Raw genomic sequence first — 19499 nt, forward strand, 5'->3', positions numbered from 1 at the left:
GCCCACATGGACATATAAATAACATGGGTGGTGGAACATGTAATAATGTCATTTATTTGGAACCGTTTTCCCTTGTGTGGGTGGCAGAAATATTCACACTTCATCATATTGTGGCACTGTGCGCATCCTCTGCATTTATAGATACCATTTGGTAGAGGGCGTAAAAGATATCAGCCAGGCTCTTTTACGCCCTCTACCAAATGGTAGCTATAAATGCAGAGGATGCGCACAGTGCAACAATATGATGAAGTGTGAATATTTCTGCCACCCACACAAGGGAAACCGGTTCCAAATAAATTACATTATTACGTGTTCCACCACCCATGTTATTTACATTATTAAATGTCCATGTGGGCTCTGCTATGTCGGTAAAACCTCCCGCTCTCTCAAACAGAGAATTAGTGAACATAAAAGTTCAATCAGGAGAAACGACAGGGATTATCCAGTCGCAGCACATTTTAATGATCTAAAGCATGACATTTCTACCTTTAGATTTTGTGGCATAGAGAAAGTTAAGATGACATTAAAGGTGACGTACATTGGTGCGAAAAGTGCAAATCAATCCCAGAACAACAGCAAAGGACCTTGTGAAGATGCTGGAGGAAACGGGTACAATATCTATATCCACAGTATCTATATCCACAGTAAAACAAGTCCTATATCGACATAACCTGAAAGGCCGCTCAGCAAGGAAGAAACCACTGCTCCAAAACCATCATAGAAAAAGCCAGACTACGGTTTGCAACTGCACATGTGACAAAGATCGCACTTTTTGGAGAAATGTCCTCTGGTCTGATGAAACAAAAATAGAACTTTTCGGACATAATGACCATCGTTATGTTTGGAGGAAAAAGGGGGACGCTTGCAAGCCGAAGAACACCATCCCAACCGTGAAGCACAGGGTGGCAGCATCATGTTGTGGGGTTGCTTTGCTGCAGGAGGGACTGGTAGACTCACAAAATAGATGGCATCATGAGGAAAGAAAATTATGTGGATATCTTGAAGCAACATCTCAAGACATCAGTCAGGAAGTTAAAGCTTGGTCGCAAATGGGTCTTCCAAATGGACAATGACCCCAAGCACATTTCCAAAGTTGAGGCAAAATGGCTTAAGGACAACAAAGTCAAGGTATTGGAGTGGCCATCACAAAGCCCTGACATCAATCCTATTGAAAATTGGTAGAACTTTTGGGCAGAACTGAAAAAGTGTGTGCGAGCAAGGCGGCCTACAAACCTGACTCAGTTACACCAGCTCTGTCAGGAGGAATGGGCTAAAATTCACCCACCTTATTGTGGGAAGCTTGTGGAAGGCTACCCGAAACGTATGACCCAATTTAAACAATTTAAAGGCAATGCTACCAAATACTAATTGAGTGTATGTAAACTTCTGACCCACTGGGAATGTGATGAAAGAAATAAAAGCTGAAATAAATCATTCTCTCTACTATTACTCTGACATTTCACATTCTTAAAATAAAGTGGTGATGATCCTAACTGACCTAAGACAGGGAATTTTTACTTGGATTAAATGTCAGGAACTGTGAAAAACGGAGTTTAAATGCATTTGGCTAAGGTGTATGTAACCTTCCGACTTCAACTGTATAACAATATATATATATACACTGCTCAAAAAAATAAAGGGAACACTTAAACAACACAATGTAACTCAAAGTCAATCACACTTCTGTGAAATCAAACTGTCCACTTAGGAAGCAACACTGATTGACAATAAATTTCACATGCTGTTGTGCAAATGGAATAGACAACAGGTGGAAATTATAGGCAATTAGCAAGACACCCCCAATAAAGGAGTGGTTCTGCAGGTGGTAACCACAGACCACTTCTCAGTTCCTATGCTTCCTGGCTGATGTTTTGGTCACTTTTGAATGCTGGCGGTGCTTCACTCTAGTGGTAGCATGAGACGGAGTCTACAACCCACACAAGTGGCTCAGGTAGTGCAGCTCATCCAGGATGGCACATCAATGCAAGCTGTGGCAAGAAGGTTTGCTGTGTCTGTCAGCGTAGTGTCCAGAGCATGGAGGCGCTACCAGGAGACAGGCCAGTACATCAGGAGACGTGGAGGAGGCCGTTGGAGGGCAACAACCCAGCAGCAGGACCGCTACCTCCGCCTTTGTGCAAGGAGGAGCAGGAGAAGCACTGCCAGAGCCCTGCAAAATGACCTCCAGCAGGCCACAAATGTGCATGTGTCTGCTCAAACGGTCAGAAATAGACTCCATGAGGGTGGTATGAGGGCCCGACGTCCACAGGTGGGGGTTGTGCTTACAGCCCAACACCGTGCAGGACGTTTGGCATTTGCCAGAGAACACCAAGATTGGCAAATTCGCCACTGGCGCCCTGTGCTCTTCACAGATGAAAGCAGGTTCACACTGAGCACGTGACAGACGTGACAGAGTCTGGAGACCCCGTGGAGAATGTTCTGCTGCCTGCAACATCCTCCAGCATGACCGGTTTGGCAGTGGGTCAGTCATGGTGTGGGGTGGCATTTCTTTGGGGGGGGCCGCACAGCCCTCCATGTGCTCGCCAGAGGTAGCCTGACTGCCATTAGGTACCGAGATGAGATCCTCAGACCCCTTGTGAGACCATATGCTTGTGCGGTTGGCCCTGGGTTCCTCCTAATGCAAGACAATGCTAGACCTCATGTGGCTGGAGTGTGTCAGCAGTTCCTGCAAGAGGAAGGCATTGATGCTATGGACTGGCCCGCCCGTTCCCCAGACCTGAATCCAATTGAGCACATCTGGGACATCATGTCTCGCTCCATCCACCAACGCCACGTTGCACCACAGACTGTCCAGGAGTTGGCGGATGCTTTAGTCCAGGTCTGGGAGGAGATCCCTCAGGAGACCATCCGCCACCTCATCAGGAGCATGCCCAGGCGTTGTAGGGAGGTCATACAGGCACATGGAGGCCACACACACTACCGAGCCTCATTTTGACTTGTTTTAAGGACATTACATCAAAGTTGGATCAGCCTGTAGTGTGGTTTTCCACTTTAATTTTGAGTGTGACTCCAAATCCAGACCTCCATGGGTTGATAAATTGGATTTCCATTGATTATTTTTGTGTGATTTTGTTGTCAGCACATTGAACTATGTAAAGAAAAAAGTATTTAATAAGATTATTTCTTTCATTCAGATTTAGGATGTGTTGTTTAAGTGTTCCCTTTATTTTTTTGAGCAGTATATATATATATTGTTTTGTCTTCAACAACCTATTTCCTCATTCATCTTGATGTGGGTGTGGCATGTGTGGGTGTGGTATGGCCAGAAGCATTAACACAAGTGAGATTCCTGAGAGCCCACTTCCAAAATGAGCACCACAACGCATACACACACACGTACACATGGATTTTGTATCGTATATATGTGGTAGTAAAGTAGTGGCCTGAGGGCACACACTTAATGTGTTGTGAAAAGTGTTATGAAATGTAATGTTAAGTAATATTGTATATAAATGGCTTAATGTTGCTGTACCCCAGGAAGAGTAGCTGCTGCCTATGATGGGGCTCCTTAATAAATTCAATTACAAACATCTAGTGTATTTGGCACACAGGAAAACACATCATCAACATCAAACCAGAATGTTTATGGATGTGTGCTGTTGGTGAGACTGTGGAGTTAAAAAAGTACTCGCACTCAAAACCATGAAAAGGAATAACCCAGAAGCTGAAATGCAAAAATAATATAATTAATTGAATCCATGCTCAAAAGATTGCAAAAATTGAAATCCTTCTATGAACAGCAACCATCCACAACATGGGCAACAGACTCCATTACATTTGACTCATGTAGAATACAAAATGGGTCATGGTTTGCAGTGTGGTGAAGAAGGCGCAACTACGCCTCTTCAACCTCAGGAGGCTGAAGAAAATTTGGCTTGGCCCCTAAAACCCTCTCAAACTTTTACAGATGCACAATTGAGAGCATCCTGTCGGGCTGTATCACCGCCTGGTACGGCAACTGCACCGCCTGCAACTGCAGGGCTCTCCAGAGGGTAGTGCGGTCTGCCCAACGCATCTCCGGGGACACCTACAGCACCCGATGTCACAGGAAGGCCAAAAAGATCATTAAGGACATCAACCACCCAAACCACGGCCTGCATAATTGCACACCCAGCTCACTCAGGTGCTTCGCTATATCACATTTGACATTGTCCGTAAGCTTGAGTTCATTTGCACACAACAACAAAAAATCATACAATGATGGAAAGACCTGTGTGTTGTCGTTGTTAATGCAGACAGAGAAGAGCTCCAACTTGTTAATCATAGCCTCAATTTTGTCCCGCACATTGAATATAGTTGCAGAGAGTCCCTGTAATCATAGATTCAGATCATTCAGGCGAGAAAAAAACATCACCCAGATAGGCCAGTCGTGTGAGAAACTCGTCATCATGCAAGCAGTCAGACAAGTGGAAATTATGGTCAGTAAAGAAAACTTTAAGCTCGTCTCTCAATTAAAAAAAACGTGTCAATACTTTGCCCCTTGATAACCAGCACACTTCTGTATGTTGTAAAAGCATTACATGGTCACTGCCCATATCATTGCATAATGCAGAAAATACACAAGAGCTCAGGGGTCTTGGTTTAACAAACTTAACCATTTTCACTGTAGTGTCCAAAACATCTTTCAAGCTGTCAGGCATTCCCTTGGCAGCAAGAGCCTCTCGATGGATGCTGCAGTGTACCCAAGTGGCATCGGGAGCAACTGCTTGCATACACATTACCACTCCACTATGTCACCCTGTCATGTCTTTTGCACCACAGATACCAACACATCTTGACCACCGAAGTCCATTTGATGTCACAAAGCTGTCCAGTACTTATAAAATATCCTCTTATGTTGTCCTGGTTTCCAGAAGAGGATGTCTTCCTTAATGGACCCCCCCATAAATGTAACAGACAGATACCAGGAGCTGTGCCAGGCCCGCCACGTCTATTGACTCATCCAGCTGTAATGCATATAATTCACTGGCTAGTATGCGAAGCAGCAATTGTTTCATAACATCTCCTGCCATGTCAATGATGCGTTGTGAAACAGTGTTGTTTGATGAAGGCATTGTCTGTATAGTTTTTTTGGCCTTTTTATGTTTTAATTATTATAATTTTTTTAGAACATAGGCTTTTCCCTCAGCCATATCCATGGCAGCAGGGAGAATTAAGTCCTCCACAATAGTTTGGGGCTTGCCTGTCCTAGTGACTCGGTAGCTCACCATATAACACACTTTTAGCCCCTTCTTATTAATGGTATGTTGCTTTTACATGTCTTACTACTCGAAAGTCGTCTTTATTCTCGCTCAAAAAACCTCTGTGGCTTATTTTTCAAATTGTCATGTTTCGTTTCTAGATGTCTGCGAAAGAGTGAAGGTTTGCCGCGAGAGAGTAACGGTTAATGTGATTGGATGTTAATTATTTGACTAGGCTACCTGTAATCGACATTGTGTTGTTATTCTGCTGAACACTAGATGTTTAATTTTATTTTTGGCAGTGAAGCGAAAAAGAAAAAAAAACTCACCCAAATGTATACCCCTGTTGGAAAAAATAAATGTGTTGTTTGAAAATATGAAGAAAAACTCATTTTTATTTTGCGTACGCCCAACGGCATTGCGTGTACTCCAGTTTGGGAATACCTGATCTAGAGAATCAAAATGTGAGACAAGTTTTTGAGCGGACTATTGCATCACTATTAGTCAGTCACTCTTAGGCCCAGAGCATAGCGGAGCAGAGTAGCAACATCAGGGATTTTCACCAACCGGACAACTGGTGAAAAGAAAACAGTTACAGGTGTGAGATAAATTAGTCTATTATAGTATTATATTAGATACAGCAGATATTTAACTAATTCTATAAAGGAAGTAAAATCATGCTTAAACATTGTACCTTGTTTAGGGTTTGGGAGCGTGGGGCATTTAACCCTGTGTTTGTACTTGAGTGATGGTCAGACTTGAATAAAGCATAAACAATCTCAGTGTCTAACAAGCAATTGTGAGCTCACAGCCAAAAAGGCATCTAATTATATATGGACTCTGGACCCTGATCTCTCTTTTGAAGAACATATCAAGACTGTTTCAAGGACAGCTTTTTTCCATCTACGTAACATTGCAAAAATCAGAAACTTTCTGTCCAAAAATGACGCAGAAAAATTAATCCATGCTTTTGTTACTTCTAGGCTGGACTACTGCAATGCTCTACTTTCCGGCTACCCGGATAAAGCACTAAACAAACTTCAGTTAGTGCTAAATACGGCTGCTAGAATCCTGACTAGAACCAAAAAAATTGATCATATTACTCCAGTGCTAGCCTCCCTACACTGGCTTCCTGTTAAGGCAAGGGCTGATTTCAAGGTTTTACTGCTAACCTACAAAGCATTACATGGGCTTGCTCCTACCTATCTTTCCGATTTGGTCCTGCCGTACATACCTACACGTACGCTACGGTCACAAGACGCAGGCCTCCTAATTGTCCCTAGAATTTCTAAGCAAACGGCTGGAGGTAGGGCTTTCTCCTATAGAGCTCCATTTTTATGGAATGGTCTGCCTACCCATGTGAGAGACGCAGACTCAGTCTCAACCTTTAAGTCTTTACTGAAGACTTATCTCTTCAGTAGGTCCTATGATTAAGTGTAGTCTGGCCCAGGGGTGTGAAGGTGAACGGAAAGGCTGGAGCAACGAACCGCCCTTGCTGTCTCTGCCTTGCCGGTTCCCCTCTTTCCACTGGGATTCTCTGCCTCTAACCCTATTACAGGGGCTGAGTCACTGACTTACTGGTGTTCTTCCATGCCGTCCATGGGAGGGGTGCGTCACTTGAGTGGGTTGAGTCACTGACGTGGTCTTCCTGTCTGGGTGGGCGCCCCCCCCTTGGGTTGTGCCATGGCGGAGATTTTGTGGGCTATACTCGGCCTTGTCTTCGGACGGTAATTTGGTGGTTGTAGACATCCCTCTAGTGGTGTGGGGGCTGTGCTTTGGCAAACTGGGTGGGGTTATATCCTGCCTGTTTGGCCCTGTCCGGGGGTATCATCGGATGGGGCCACAGTGTCTTGTGATCCCTCCTGTCTCAGCCTCCAGTATTTATGCTGAAGTAGTTTATGTGCCGGGGGGCTAGGGTCAGTCTGTTTCATCTGGAGTATTCTCTTGTCTTATCCGGTGTCCTGTGTGAATTTAAATATGCTCTCTCTAATTCTCTCTCTCTCTTTCTTTCTCTCGGAGGACCTGAGCCCTAGGACCATGCCTCGGGACTACCTGGCATGATGACTCCTTGCTGTCCCCAGTCCACCTGGCCATGCTGCTGCTCCAGTTTCAACTGTTCTGCCTGCGGCCACGGAACCCTGACCTGTTCACCGGACGTGCTTGTTGCACCCTCGACAACTACAATGATTATTATTATTTGACCATGCTGGTCATTTATGAACATTTTAACATCTTGACCATGTTCTGTTATAATATCCACCCGGCACAGCCAGAAGAGGACTGGCCACCCCTCATAGCCTGGTTCCTCTCTAGGTTTCTTCCTAGGTTTTTGGCCTTTCTAGGGAGTTTTTCCTAGGGAGTTTTTCCTAGCCACCGTGCCTCTTTCACATGCATTGCTTGCTGTTTGGGGTTTTAGGCTGGGTTTCTGTACAGCACTTTGAGATTTCAGCTGATATACGAAGGGCTATATAAATAAATTTGATTTGATTATATAGCTATGTCATGTTCCTACACAATTTCCTGATTTTCACAGGCCAACCACTTAGAAGTTAAATCATGGAAAATGTGAATTTTACCCACTAATAGAACATAGGCTTTCACCAAATTGACAGCTTTATGATTTTATTTATTGGGGTGGATTATCCCTTTAATAGACTGGTTTTATGCATAACAACTTTCTATCCAAGCTGGGAGAGATCGAGAACAGCTCATGTCATGCAGGTTCCGGTAGCCTATACTGGACAGTTGTACAATATATTTAAAAAAAAAATCAATTGGTAGCTGATTAGTATGCTGTTGCAAAGCAAATACATTTTACACTCTGCAATGTCTGAATTTACAACTTTAATTACATTATTGCCATCAGCCAGCAGTCAAAAAAATGTCAGCATTGCAACACCGTGTATAGCTTTGTGAAATGTTAGTCTTAACATGAGAAAATTATTACCAAATAGGCCTACCAATAAACATTGATCCATTAGCTAAAGCAAAGCTTTACATGCCCTGGCACCACAGAAATCCTGTCATCGATTCGATATGCATGCAGCTGCAAAGATATGTCACAATTCCAGCACCATGGACAACGATCGGTAGTCTATACTTCATGAGTGGCTGTCTGGCTGACACTTAAGATTTTGTTTTATTTTAGGGAGGGATTCAACCCTGCAGGGGTCCGGAGAAACTGCGTTACCCCAGTGCCATGTTCCCATGTATCAAACAGATTATTAAAATAATTTCACTGCAGTATATGTTGTGTTAAGTGTCTTAATGCAAAATGTCAATAAAAATGTAGCACAACACTATTGCATTCTATACTGTAGCATTTTACAAGTGGCTCCATTTTACCAGGGTGCAGCTCAAATAGCACCCTGTTCCCTACATAGTGCACTTCTTTGTGCTACATCACAAATTCTTCTTATAGAGTGGTGCCATCTAGGGTCTGAGATGAGTGTCCAGCACAATGCAGCCAGGAATTGACTGTGTCCCAAATGGCACCCTATTCCCTTTATGATGCTCTGTTCTGGTCAAAACTAGTGCACTATTTAGGGAATAGGATGCCATTTGGGACATGCCCGTTTGGTCCACGTGGGTGGGTGGGGCAGTGGTGGGGGACTGATTATTATGAGGTCATTTCCTCCACACTTCCTGGCCTGCGATGTAGGTGGCTCTGACATTGAGAGCATCATCCAGCAGAACGAGATCTAACGGAGGAGAGAGGGGGACATGTTTTACCATTTAGTGCTTCTTCCTACACCACACACAAGACCTAGACCAGTTGTTTTCAAACATCTCTTCGGGACCCCCAGACATTTCACAATTTTCTCACATTTGTGGAATAGTTAAAAACATGGAACAGCAAGGGGTCCCCGAAGAGAGGTTTGAAAACCCCTGACCAACACAACCAGTTGAGGAGACTAATCCTAACTAATCAATGACCTTAATCAATCAATTAAGTACAAGGGGGGAGAGAAAACCTGTAGACATTCAGCCCTCCAGGAATTGAGTTTGACACCCCTGGAGTAGACAGAGCGAGACCGCCCTCTGCTGTTTACTTTCTCACCTGCATCTGCCCCTAATCCAGGGGGCCTTTACAATTGCTTACTTAGGTGTGTGTGTGTGTGTATCACCTGCGTCTGCCCCATAGTCCAGGGTGCCTTTACAACGGCTGATGCCCAGGAGCTGGGCCGGGTGGAGCGACGCTGCCTCCAGGGCTTGCTCCACACTGCAGCCTGTCAACACAAACATACACACAGGGCCGGATTACCAAATGGGAATGCAGGGCACGTGCTCTGGGGCCCCCAACCTTCAGGGAACCCCCAACCAAATGTTATTAATTTTTATCTTTGGGGGGTTGGGGGCCCGCTGGAGGTCGGGGGCCCTGGAGCACATGCCCTGCATACATGGCAAAATTCTCTCTCAGCATCATGGTAAAATGTTTAGAATATCAGCTTTAAAACTGCTACAATAGCATTATAAAAGTGCCACAAAAAATGTTTTGTGTTAAAATGCAGGAAGTTAGCTATTTTCCTAAAAGGGGGTGGGGGGGCCCCCTGGAGGTCAATGACCTAGGGACCCAAATGTGGTAGTCCAGCCCTGCATACACACGTAGTAAGTAAGCACATATTTAGAAGGACTGAATAACTTTTGTAAGACAGTAAAAGGGCTAACACACACACTCACCTGACGCCTGTTTGAAGTGCCTGACACACATGTCCATTGTGGCTATACTGCCACTGAGTGTCTTGGTGCCTATGAGTAAAGACAGTTTTAGAGACAGCTTTGGGAAAAAGTAATGTTTACACCTTACAAAAGAGATTCTGACCTGCTACATAAGCATGGAGCCCCTGGATCTCAATGACTTGCTGACCCAAGGTGTGGTGGCCCGGAGGTAGACCCATTGCTGTGATGGCATCAGTCACCAACACTAGGCCTGTAGGACAAACACATTAAGCCAACACAAGCATTGCCATAGATTTATTGCAATTAGTATGCATATTATACCTGACATTGCTTGAACAATTTCTGGTTTCAAGACTGAAACCCACAACATTACAACAGAAGACTCCAATAAACACTCCAACACAACCCCCCCCCCACACAGAGAGAGACACACATCAGAGCACACACACACACACAGAAGCTGTGCGTGTAGTTCTTACACAGACCTGTAGGGTGTGCTCTGTGAGCAATACGCAGGGCGGCAGAGTTGGTGTGGATGCCATCAGCAATCATTCCGTAGAAGACTGTCCGGTCCTGGGGAACCTGGTCGCTGGTGAGGAGACCCACGATGCCCGGGTCTCGATGGTGGAACTAACCCACCATGGTCACCATGGCAACAGAGAGAGACGTCCATCTTTCATTACATTATTACAGTAGCATTGTGAAACTGTAGTTGAAAAGACTTGGCAAGGCATCTGAAGCATGTGTCCAACAGTATAGAGTAGGCAGTATGTCTGTGATTTGGCTGACCACACCCAGAGGTGGACAGGTTAATCATTGACCCCATTTACACTTCTCTCCTATTTATACTGTATGGTTTGAGAAACAGAAACTCTATCAGTGTAGTGATGCAGGTCTTTAGATGTTGAACACATGAAATTGTGTCATTCCAAATTTTATAAGCAACGTTACATTACATTTTGTATGTCTCCAGCAGTTTCCCCTATCCAGCTGTTCCATACTCCGTGTAGCCTGCTGCTAGAATGGACGGATATGTATCATTCAAGTTGCAAAAAATGGATTATAACGTTGCAGATAAAGTTGAAAGTGAAATCGCACAAGAAGTGTCTTGGTGGTAAAAAAAAGCAATATTCTCCTATAAGGGTTGTCCAGTAAAACGTCAGTCAGCGATGTTACTGGAGGGAGAAAGAGGATTGTACTACACTCAAATACAAAAACTAACATATACAGTACATACTAAAAATGTACAGTTGAGTCGGAAGTTTACATACACTTAGGTTGGAGTCATTAAAACTTGTTTTTCAACCACTCGACAAATTTCTAGTTTTGGCGCATGACATAAGTAATTTTTCCAACAATTGTTTACAGACAGATTATTTCACTGTATCACAATTCCAGTGGGTCAGAGGTTTACATACACTAAGTTGACTGTGCCTTTAAACAGCTTGGAAAATTCAAGAAAATGATGTCATGGCTTTAGAAGCTTCCGATAGGCTAATTGACATAATTTGAGTCAATTGGAGGAGATGTACCTGTGGATGTATTTCAAGGCCTACCTTCAAACTCAGTGCCTCTTTGCTTGACATCATGGGAAAATCAAAAGAAAAGACCTCAGAAAAAAAATTGTAGGCCTCCACAAGTCTTGTTCATCCTTGGGAGCAATTTCCAAATGCCTGAAGGTACCACATTCACATGTACAAACAAACGCTTGCGTCCCACCTACTCAACAGCCAGTTGAATCCCGTGGCGCGTTATTCAAATACCTTAGAAATGCTATTACTTCAATTTCTCAAACATATGACTATTTTACAGCATTTTAAAGACTCTCGTTAATCTAACCACACTGTCCGATTTCAAAGAGGCTTTACAGCGAAAGCAAAACATTAGATTATGTCAGCAGAGTACCCAGCCAGAAATAATCAGACACCCATTTTTCAAGCTAGCATATAATGTCACATAAACCCAAACCACAGCTAAATGCAGCACTAACCTTTGATGATCTTCATCAGATGACAATCTTAGGACATTATGTTATACAATACATGCATGTCTGTTCAATCAAGTTCATATTTATATCAAAAACCAGCTTTTTACATTAGCAGGTGACTAGCATGTGACTAGCATTCCCACCGAACACTTCCGGTGAATTTACTAAATTACTCACGATAAACGTTCACAAAAAGCATAACAATTATTTTAAGAATTATAGATACAGAACTCCTCTATGCACTCGTTATGTCCGATTTTAAAATAGCTTTTTGGTGAAAGCACATTTTGCAATATTCTAAGTAGATAGCCCGGCATCACAGGGCTAGCTATTTAGACACCCAGCAAGTTTAGCATTCACCAAAGTCAGATTTACTATAAGAAAAATGTTATTACCTTTGCTGTCTTCGTCAGAATGCACTCCCAGGACTTCTACTTCAATAACAAATGTTGGTTTGGTCCCAAATAATCCATTGTTATATCCAAATAGCGGCGTTTTGTTTGTGCGTTCAAGACACTATCCGAAAGGGTAAATAAGGGTTACGAGCACGGCGCATTTCATGACAAAAAAATTCTAAATATTCCATTACCGTACTTCGATGCATGTCAACCGCTGTTTAAAATACATTTTTATGCCATTTTTCTCGTAAAAAAGCGATAATATTCCGACCGGCAAAGCCTGTTTACATTCAACGAGAGAGAAAGTAAAAGCATGGGATCCCCTCGTGCACGAGCCTTAGTCTGATGGCCCTCTGATCGGCCACTATCCAAACGCGCTAATGTGTTTCAGCCTGGGGCTGCCTCGATATCATTCAGCTTTTTCCCGGGTTCTGAGAGCCTCTGGGAGCCGTAGGAAGTGTCACGTTAAAGCAAAGATCCTCAGTCTTCAATAAAAAGAGCCAAGATGAACAGGAACTTGTCAGACAGGTCACTTCCTGTATGGAATCTTCTCAGGTTTTTGCCTGCCATATGAGTTCTGTTATACTCACAGACACCATTCAAACAGTTTTAGAAACTTTAGGGTGTTTTCTATCCAAAGCCAATAATTATATGCATATTCTAGTTACTGGGCAGGAGTAGTAACCAGATTAAAATTGGGTACGTTTTTTATCCGGCCGTGTAAATACTGCCCCCTAGCCCTAACAGGTTAAATGTATTTGGCTAAGGTGTATGTAAACTTCCGACTTCAACTGTATGTGCTCACTGTGCTAAATGGAAAACATAATGCAATATGATGCCGTGTTATATTACTCACAGGCAGCATAGCATTGAAGAGATGTGTGATGAATGAAGCTCCGTTCTGCACAGCCTCCTCAGCTTGGGACAGGTTGGCTACAGAGTGTCCTACACATGGAATAGGTTGACAGGTACACTTAGTGATATCACATCATCCGACACAGTGTGGCAACCTCCTGCTTACAGACAGGAGATGTCTATTGGATTGCATCAACAGCCTGGTTTTCTGTTGTTTAAAATAAGTCTTCATAAACCCTTTATAAGGCCTATATAGATGCTTAATAAAAAACATTTGAGCAGATGTAATACATACAGTATAAAGGCTATGTCATTCCCAGCATACACACAAAGAGGAGTATCTAAGTCATACATGTAAATTATATTTTATTCCCATAATACTACACCTACCTAGAGACACAGTGATGTACCTCTAAGCCATCTCTGACCATATGACATAGATGATTCATAAAACATGCATAAGGCGTACATAGATGCTTCACAATTAAATCATGCATAAGCATATGTCATAGGCCTACATAAAGCGTATCCTATTCCCAGTTTAATACACCTACCTAGAGAAACAGTGATGCCCCTCTGAGCCAGCTCTCTAACCACCATCTCACTGTTGGGTAGCTCGGGGGCCAACGTCACCATGGCAACGTTATCCAGGGTCCCGTAGGTCTCAATCAGGTCCAACATGCCGCCCGACTGGAAGGAGCGCAGGTACTGCTCCGGGTGGGCTCCCTTCTTCTCTAAACTGATGAATGGACCTTCTAGATGACAGCCTTGAGAGAGAGTGAGGGGTGGGGGGGGATGGGTAAGACAGCGAAATGGACAAGAAAGGGCAGAAATATGAAATATTGACAGAATAGACAACATATTTCAGCATATCACACTGTTTTATAACATTTCCTCTATCACCATACAGTATTGGATATCATGTCCAGATATAAGGACCAATCAGACATATGAAAATGTGTCTACATCCTTCCTGACTGCATCCTTACCCAGAACTCCAGCTCCCTCCACTCCTCCACTTTGAACTTTAACCTCAGTCAAGACCTAGAAAACAGGTATTTTACTTGAAAGGTACGTGCATAAGGATTTCATAACACATGCATAAATATTGCTTTCATAAGCAATACATAAGAATTTGATCGAGCCTGCCTGGAGTGCCAGGCCAGGTAGGTGGGGTTTGCATATTTTAGACTATTTGGATCCAAATCAAATCACATTTTATTGGTCACATACACATATTAAGTAGATGTTATTGTGAGTGTAGCGAAATGCTTGTGTTCCTAGCTCCAACAGTGCAGTAGTATCTAACAATTCACATTGCGCCAGACAAGATCAATCCACCACAGCTCAAGTATTTGAAAGAAAACTAACACTATTTGAAACACATTTGAATGGGAGTCACTAATGACATACACTATATATACAAAAGTATGTGGACACCCCTTCATATTAGTGGATTAGGCTACTTCAGCTACATCCGTTGCTGACAGGCGTATAAAAATCAAGCACGTAGCCATGCAATCTCTATAGACAAACATAAGCAGTAGAATGGCCTTACTAAAGAGCTCAGTGACTTTCTACTAAAGAGCTCAGTGACTTTCTACGTGGCACCGTCATAGGATGCCACCTTTCCAACAAGTAGGTTCGTAAAATTTCTACCCTGCTAGAGCTGCCCTGGTCAACTGTAAGTGCTGTTATTGTGAAGTGGAAACATCTAGGAGCAACAAAGGCTCAGCTGCAAAATGGTAGGCCACAAAAGCTCAGAACGGGACTGCCGAATGCTGAAACGCGTAAAAATCGTCTGTCCTCGGTTGCAACACTCACTACAGTGAGGTAATATGTACATGTAGGTAGTTATTAAAGTGACTATGCATAGATAATTACAGAGAGTAGCAGCAGTGTAAAATGGCGGGAGGACAATGCAAATAGTCTGAGTAGCCATTTAATTAGATGTTCAGGAGTCTTATGGCTTGGGGGTAGAAGCAGTGTACACACTACCCTCTGTCGACGATTCTGTGCTTCCAACTTTGTGGCAACAATTTGGGGAAGGCTCTTTCCTGTTTCAGCATGACAATGCACCCGTGCATAACGCAAGGTCCATACAGAAATGGTTTGTTGAGATCGGTGTGGAAGAACTTGACTGGCCTGCACAGAGCCCTGACCTCAACCCCATCGAACAACTTTGGGATGAATTGGAATGCGAACTGCGAGCCAGGCCTAATCGCCCAACATCAGTGCCCCGCCTCACTAATACTCTTGTGATTGAATGGAAGCAAGTCCCCGCAGCCATGTTCCTACATCTAGTGGAAAGCCTTCCCAGAATAGTGGAAAGCCTTCCCAGAATAGTGGAGGCTGTTACATCAGCAAAGGGGGGACCAACTCCATACGCCCATGATTTTGGAATGAGATGTTCGACGAGCAGGTGTCCACATACTTTTGGTAATATAGTGTATGTGAGACAATGGTGAGAAACGGGGCATGTTGTTGAGAGGACAGGTGTAGAGGTGGTGCCTACCTTGTGGTAGATGTTTGGAGGGGAGGTGACTAGGGTGGGTAAAAAAGAGGTGACACCATGCTCCAAGATTTTCTTGGCTACTAGGGCCACACCTCCTCTGACATTACTGGTTGCTTGCGAGAAGTCGATGCCATATCCTCCTGTGGGTGTAAATCAATGGATCATCGATTGAGTTTGGAAAATCCTGTATCCAATGGGTTCCTTGTTCTGGTGAGAGAAACTGCTCGCAGGCTGTGTTAGTTTTAGCAAGGAACACTCCTCCAATAAAGCTTTAAGAATTCCATACCTGCAATTGAATTGGGGACAGTCCCTGGAGTGAATTGACCCCCCCCCCCCCCCCCCAAAAAAAAGACTAACCATTGATCTGAACGTCAATGAACCCAGGAGCGATGATGAGGCCTTCACAGTCAACACGTTGATCTGCGTAGCCTTCCTCATCAAAGAACAACTTCTCTGGGTCTAGGATCCTCCCTTCCCGCACCCACAGATCCTCTCTGGAGGAAAGACAGGAACAATACACACATTGTTACACACACACACACACACACACCCTGTCACACACACAGTAACAACGCTTGTTTTACATGTAACGGTATTTATTTTACATGTGTAACGGAGTGTGTATGTATGCATGTTCATATCCACGTGATTGTGTGTTCATTTGTGTGTACCTCTGCAGCTTGTGATCTCTTAGTATCCTGCAGTTGACGAACTGGGTGATCGGCGCCTTCGACACAGACTTATTGGTAGGCATCTTCCACAAGACGCTATGTCACCTCTCCTGAAGTGTAGTCACTTCAGGCAGACTCTCTCTATAAATAACAGCCAAAGAACAGTTATCAAAGAAAGCCTTTGAAGAGTTACACTATTACAGTACACTATTACAGTACCAACCTGTAAAACCTTGAATAGCCAACTGTTCTGTCTTTATTCTTCAGGTTACATATCACATCTGGGATAATCAGTATACCAACCCACCACCATAAACAGACACACCAATGTAAGAAACTTCCTATAACAACATTGTACAATGCTGAAGGTGCAACATTTGACTTTGACCCCCATGTTGTCATTGCATTTTATTTCACCCTAAAACAGATCTGATAAGAATCTAACAATAAAACCATTTGAATACAGTGTTGTTAGTCTATTAATGAATAACAGTGTGTAGGAAGGCAAAGACACCGTAAATTACATGATAACAGGAAATAAATATATTTCCATGACAGAATAAAAGCAATGTTGGACTTACCTTGCAGAGAGCATAGTTTCAAATACATGCAACTTAAAAGTTACATATCACAAAATGTGTATTTGAAATCTTTTGGACATCAGAGCAACCTTAAGGGAATCTTATTCGAGTCAGAAAATTATGTTCATATGACAGAGAAGATATACAAAACCTTGCAGAGAGTATATCCAACTGACAATCTCTTAGAAAAAAAAAAATCAACTATTGGAACCAAGACTTAATAAAAAGAACTGATGTTGGCACAAGGTGGAGGGAAAGCTGGAGCATAACTAACTAAATTAAAGTTTAAGAAAATCTACGCTTAATCCAGTATGAACGAATGTATAGAATTTATAATACAAAATTCTGAAATTCAATAGCACAACGGCAGTCATATCTTAAGTGTAAAACTATACTGACCAAAAATATAAACGCAACATGTAAAGTGTTGGTCCCATGTTTAATGAGCTTAAGGAAAAGATCCCTGAAATTTCTCTCAAATGTTGCACATTTTTTTGGGCATCCCTGTTAGTGAGCATTTCTCCTTTGCCAAGACAATCCTGACAGGTGTGGCATATCAAGAAGCTGATTAAACAGCATGATCATTACACAGGTACACCTTGTGCTGGGGACAATAAAACTCCACTAAAATGTGCAGTTTTGTCACACAACACAATGCCACAGATGTCTCAAGTTGAGGGCAATTGGCATGCTGACTGCAGGAAAATCAACCAGAGCTGTTGAATGTTCAATTCTCTACCATAAGCTGCCTCCAAAGTCGTTTTAGAGAATTTGGCATTATGTCCAACTAGACTAAAACCACAGACCATGTGTAACCACACCAGCACAGGACCTCCACATCCGGTTTCTTCACCTGCGAGATCATCAGCGACCAGCTACCCAGACAGCTGATGAAACGGAGTATTTCGGTCTGTAATAAAGCCCTTTTGTGGGGAAAACGAATTCTGATTGGCTGAGCCTGGCTCCCAGTGGCTGGGCCTGGCTCCCAAGTCATGTGAAATCCATGGATTAGGGCCTAATGCATTTATTTCAATTGACTTATTTCCCTATATGTACTGTAACGCAGTAACATCTTAATTGTTGCATTAATATTTTAGTTAAGTATATTTATATGATTCATACTTTCAGTTTTTCCGAACACACGTCACTCGCGCACAAGATCGTGATTGTACATGCGCAGAACAAATATACCGCTGGAATGCCGATTAAGCTGTTTACATGTCCGAATAATTCGAAAGATTTCGGCGTACGCTTATTTCAATTTTTACCTTACACCGAGTAAGATAAGCAGAGTACGGTTTTACATTACCATTTCCATAGTCGGCGTAAGCAGTTTAATATATAATTATTATGCATGTAAACGTACATCAATGTCTTACATGAAAACGTTGGTATGATCTCAGCTGTAAACGAATAAGATAGCTCATCTTTCTTTTGAATAAATCGAATACTTGCCCCATAGAAGACAGTCAAGTCGCAGTCAGTGAGAATTCCAACAACGGTAGACGGATGGAATCATGTGAGAATGCTGCAGTCAGCTGATCAAAACAACGAACGGGACTCGCGGAAGCGAAATAGCTAGGATACACGTAACAAAGAACAATGATGTTTCAGCGGATGTATAAATCTGAAGCATCCGGTTAGCGTTTCCACTCGGAGCAAAGCTCTCGTAGTAACTTGCGGATAGGAGGGTCTGAGGACTGGCAGAGAGCGTTAGCTCCAGAGGCGGCGGAGGATGGTGGTTGGAAGAGCGCCACGGTAGCTCTTGATAAAGACGAACATCGAGGCTGCGTGTCAAACTCAACCTACGGTCTAAACACTTAAAAAGACACCCCCTAAGTCCACTTACCCTTGCCTTATACCCTTAGGGGAATCCCCGTCGCCATCTTAGTGGGTGGTCCAAATGATTAGCCAAGCAAGGGACGTTTGCAACGTAAGCCGCGCAGCCCTCGTTTTTAGTCGGCTTTGCGAGTGTACAATTATGTTCACTCCGGGGCCTGAAACTCCCCATAATTCAATTCGCGACGATTGTACAAGTGGCGTCACTACAGTCCCTGGTTCAAATCCAGGCTGTATCACATCTAGCCGTGATTGGGAGTCCCATTGGGCGGCGCACAATTGGCCCAGCGTCGTCTGGGTTTGGCCGGGATAGGCCGTCATTGTAAATAAGAATTTGTTCTTAACTGGCTTGCCAAGTTAGATCAATTAAATACATGCATTTAATTAATTAAATACAATATTTAAAAAGTCCGGGAAAACCTAAAAACAGCATCAATGGAGAAGTCAACATACAAGTGTAAGTATAAACGAATGCAAATAAGTTATAAATTGTGGTACTAATGCAAAAAGTAAACGCTTTTTTGTTTGGTTATCATTTTCCTTCAGAAGTTCCAGCTAGGCATTCTAACGTTAGTTAGCTAATTAATTTGCTAGCTATCATACAGTGCAATAGGCGAATATTAATAATGATACATTTAATAAGTAAACATGCACTCATAATTGACTGCCGCGCATATAAAGCACCCACAAGCTACCGGTGCCTGAAAACACAATCATTGCAGGATGAACGAGTAACGAATTACCAAGGTAAAGTTGGTTTTATAGTCAAGTTCTT

General features: G+C 43.1%; 1 protein-coding gene across 1 annotated transcript; it reads right to left on the reverse strand.

Annotated features, from left to right (window-relative positions):
- Positions 1-7803: 7803 nt before the first annotated feature.
- On the reverse strand, positions 7804-18677 carry amdhd2 (amidohydrolase domain containing 2). The gene is made up of 12 exons (XM_029726978.1): positions 18341-18677; positions 16305-16445; positions 15991-16127; positions 15634-15773; positions 14108-14162; positions 13673-13885; positions 13120-13208; positions 10364-10508; positions 10021-10128; positions 9879-9947; positions 9326-9427; positions 7804-8899 (listed from the first exon to the last, which is right to left on the reverse strand). The coding sequence occupies exons 2-12, from the start codon at positions 16385-16387 to the stop codon at positions 8826-8828; spliced, it is 1215 nt and encodes a 404-aa protein (XP_029582838.1). The 5' UTR covers positions 16388-16445; positions 18341-18677; the 3' UTR covers positions 7804-8825.
- Positions 18678-19499: the final 822 nt, after the last annotated feature.

Source organism: Salmo trutta, chromosome 32 (assembly GCF_901001165.1).
Source record: "Salmo trutta chromosome 32, fSalTru1.1, whole genome shotgun sequence".
NCBI classification, from domain to species: Eukaryota; Metazoa; Chordata; class Actinopteri; order Salmoniformes; family Salmonidae; genus Salmo; species Salmo trutta.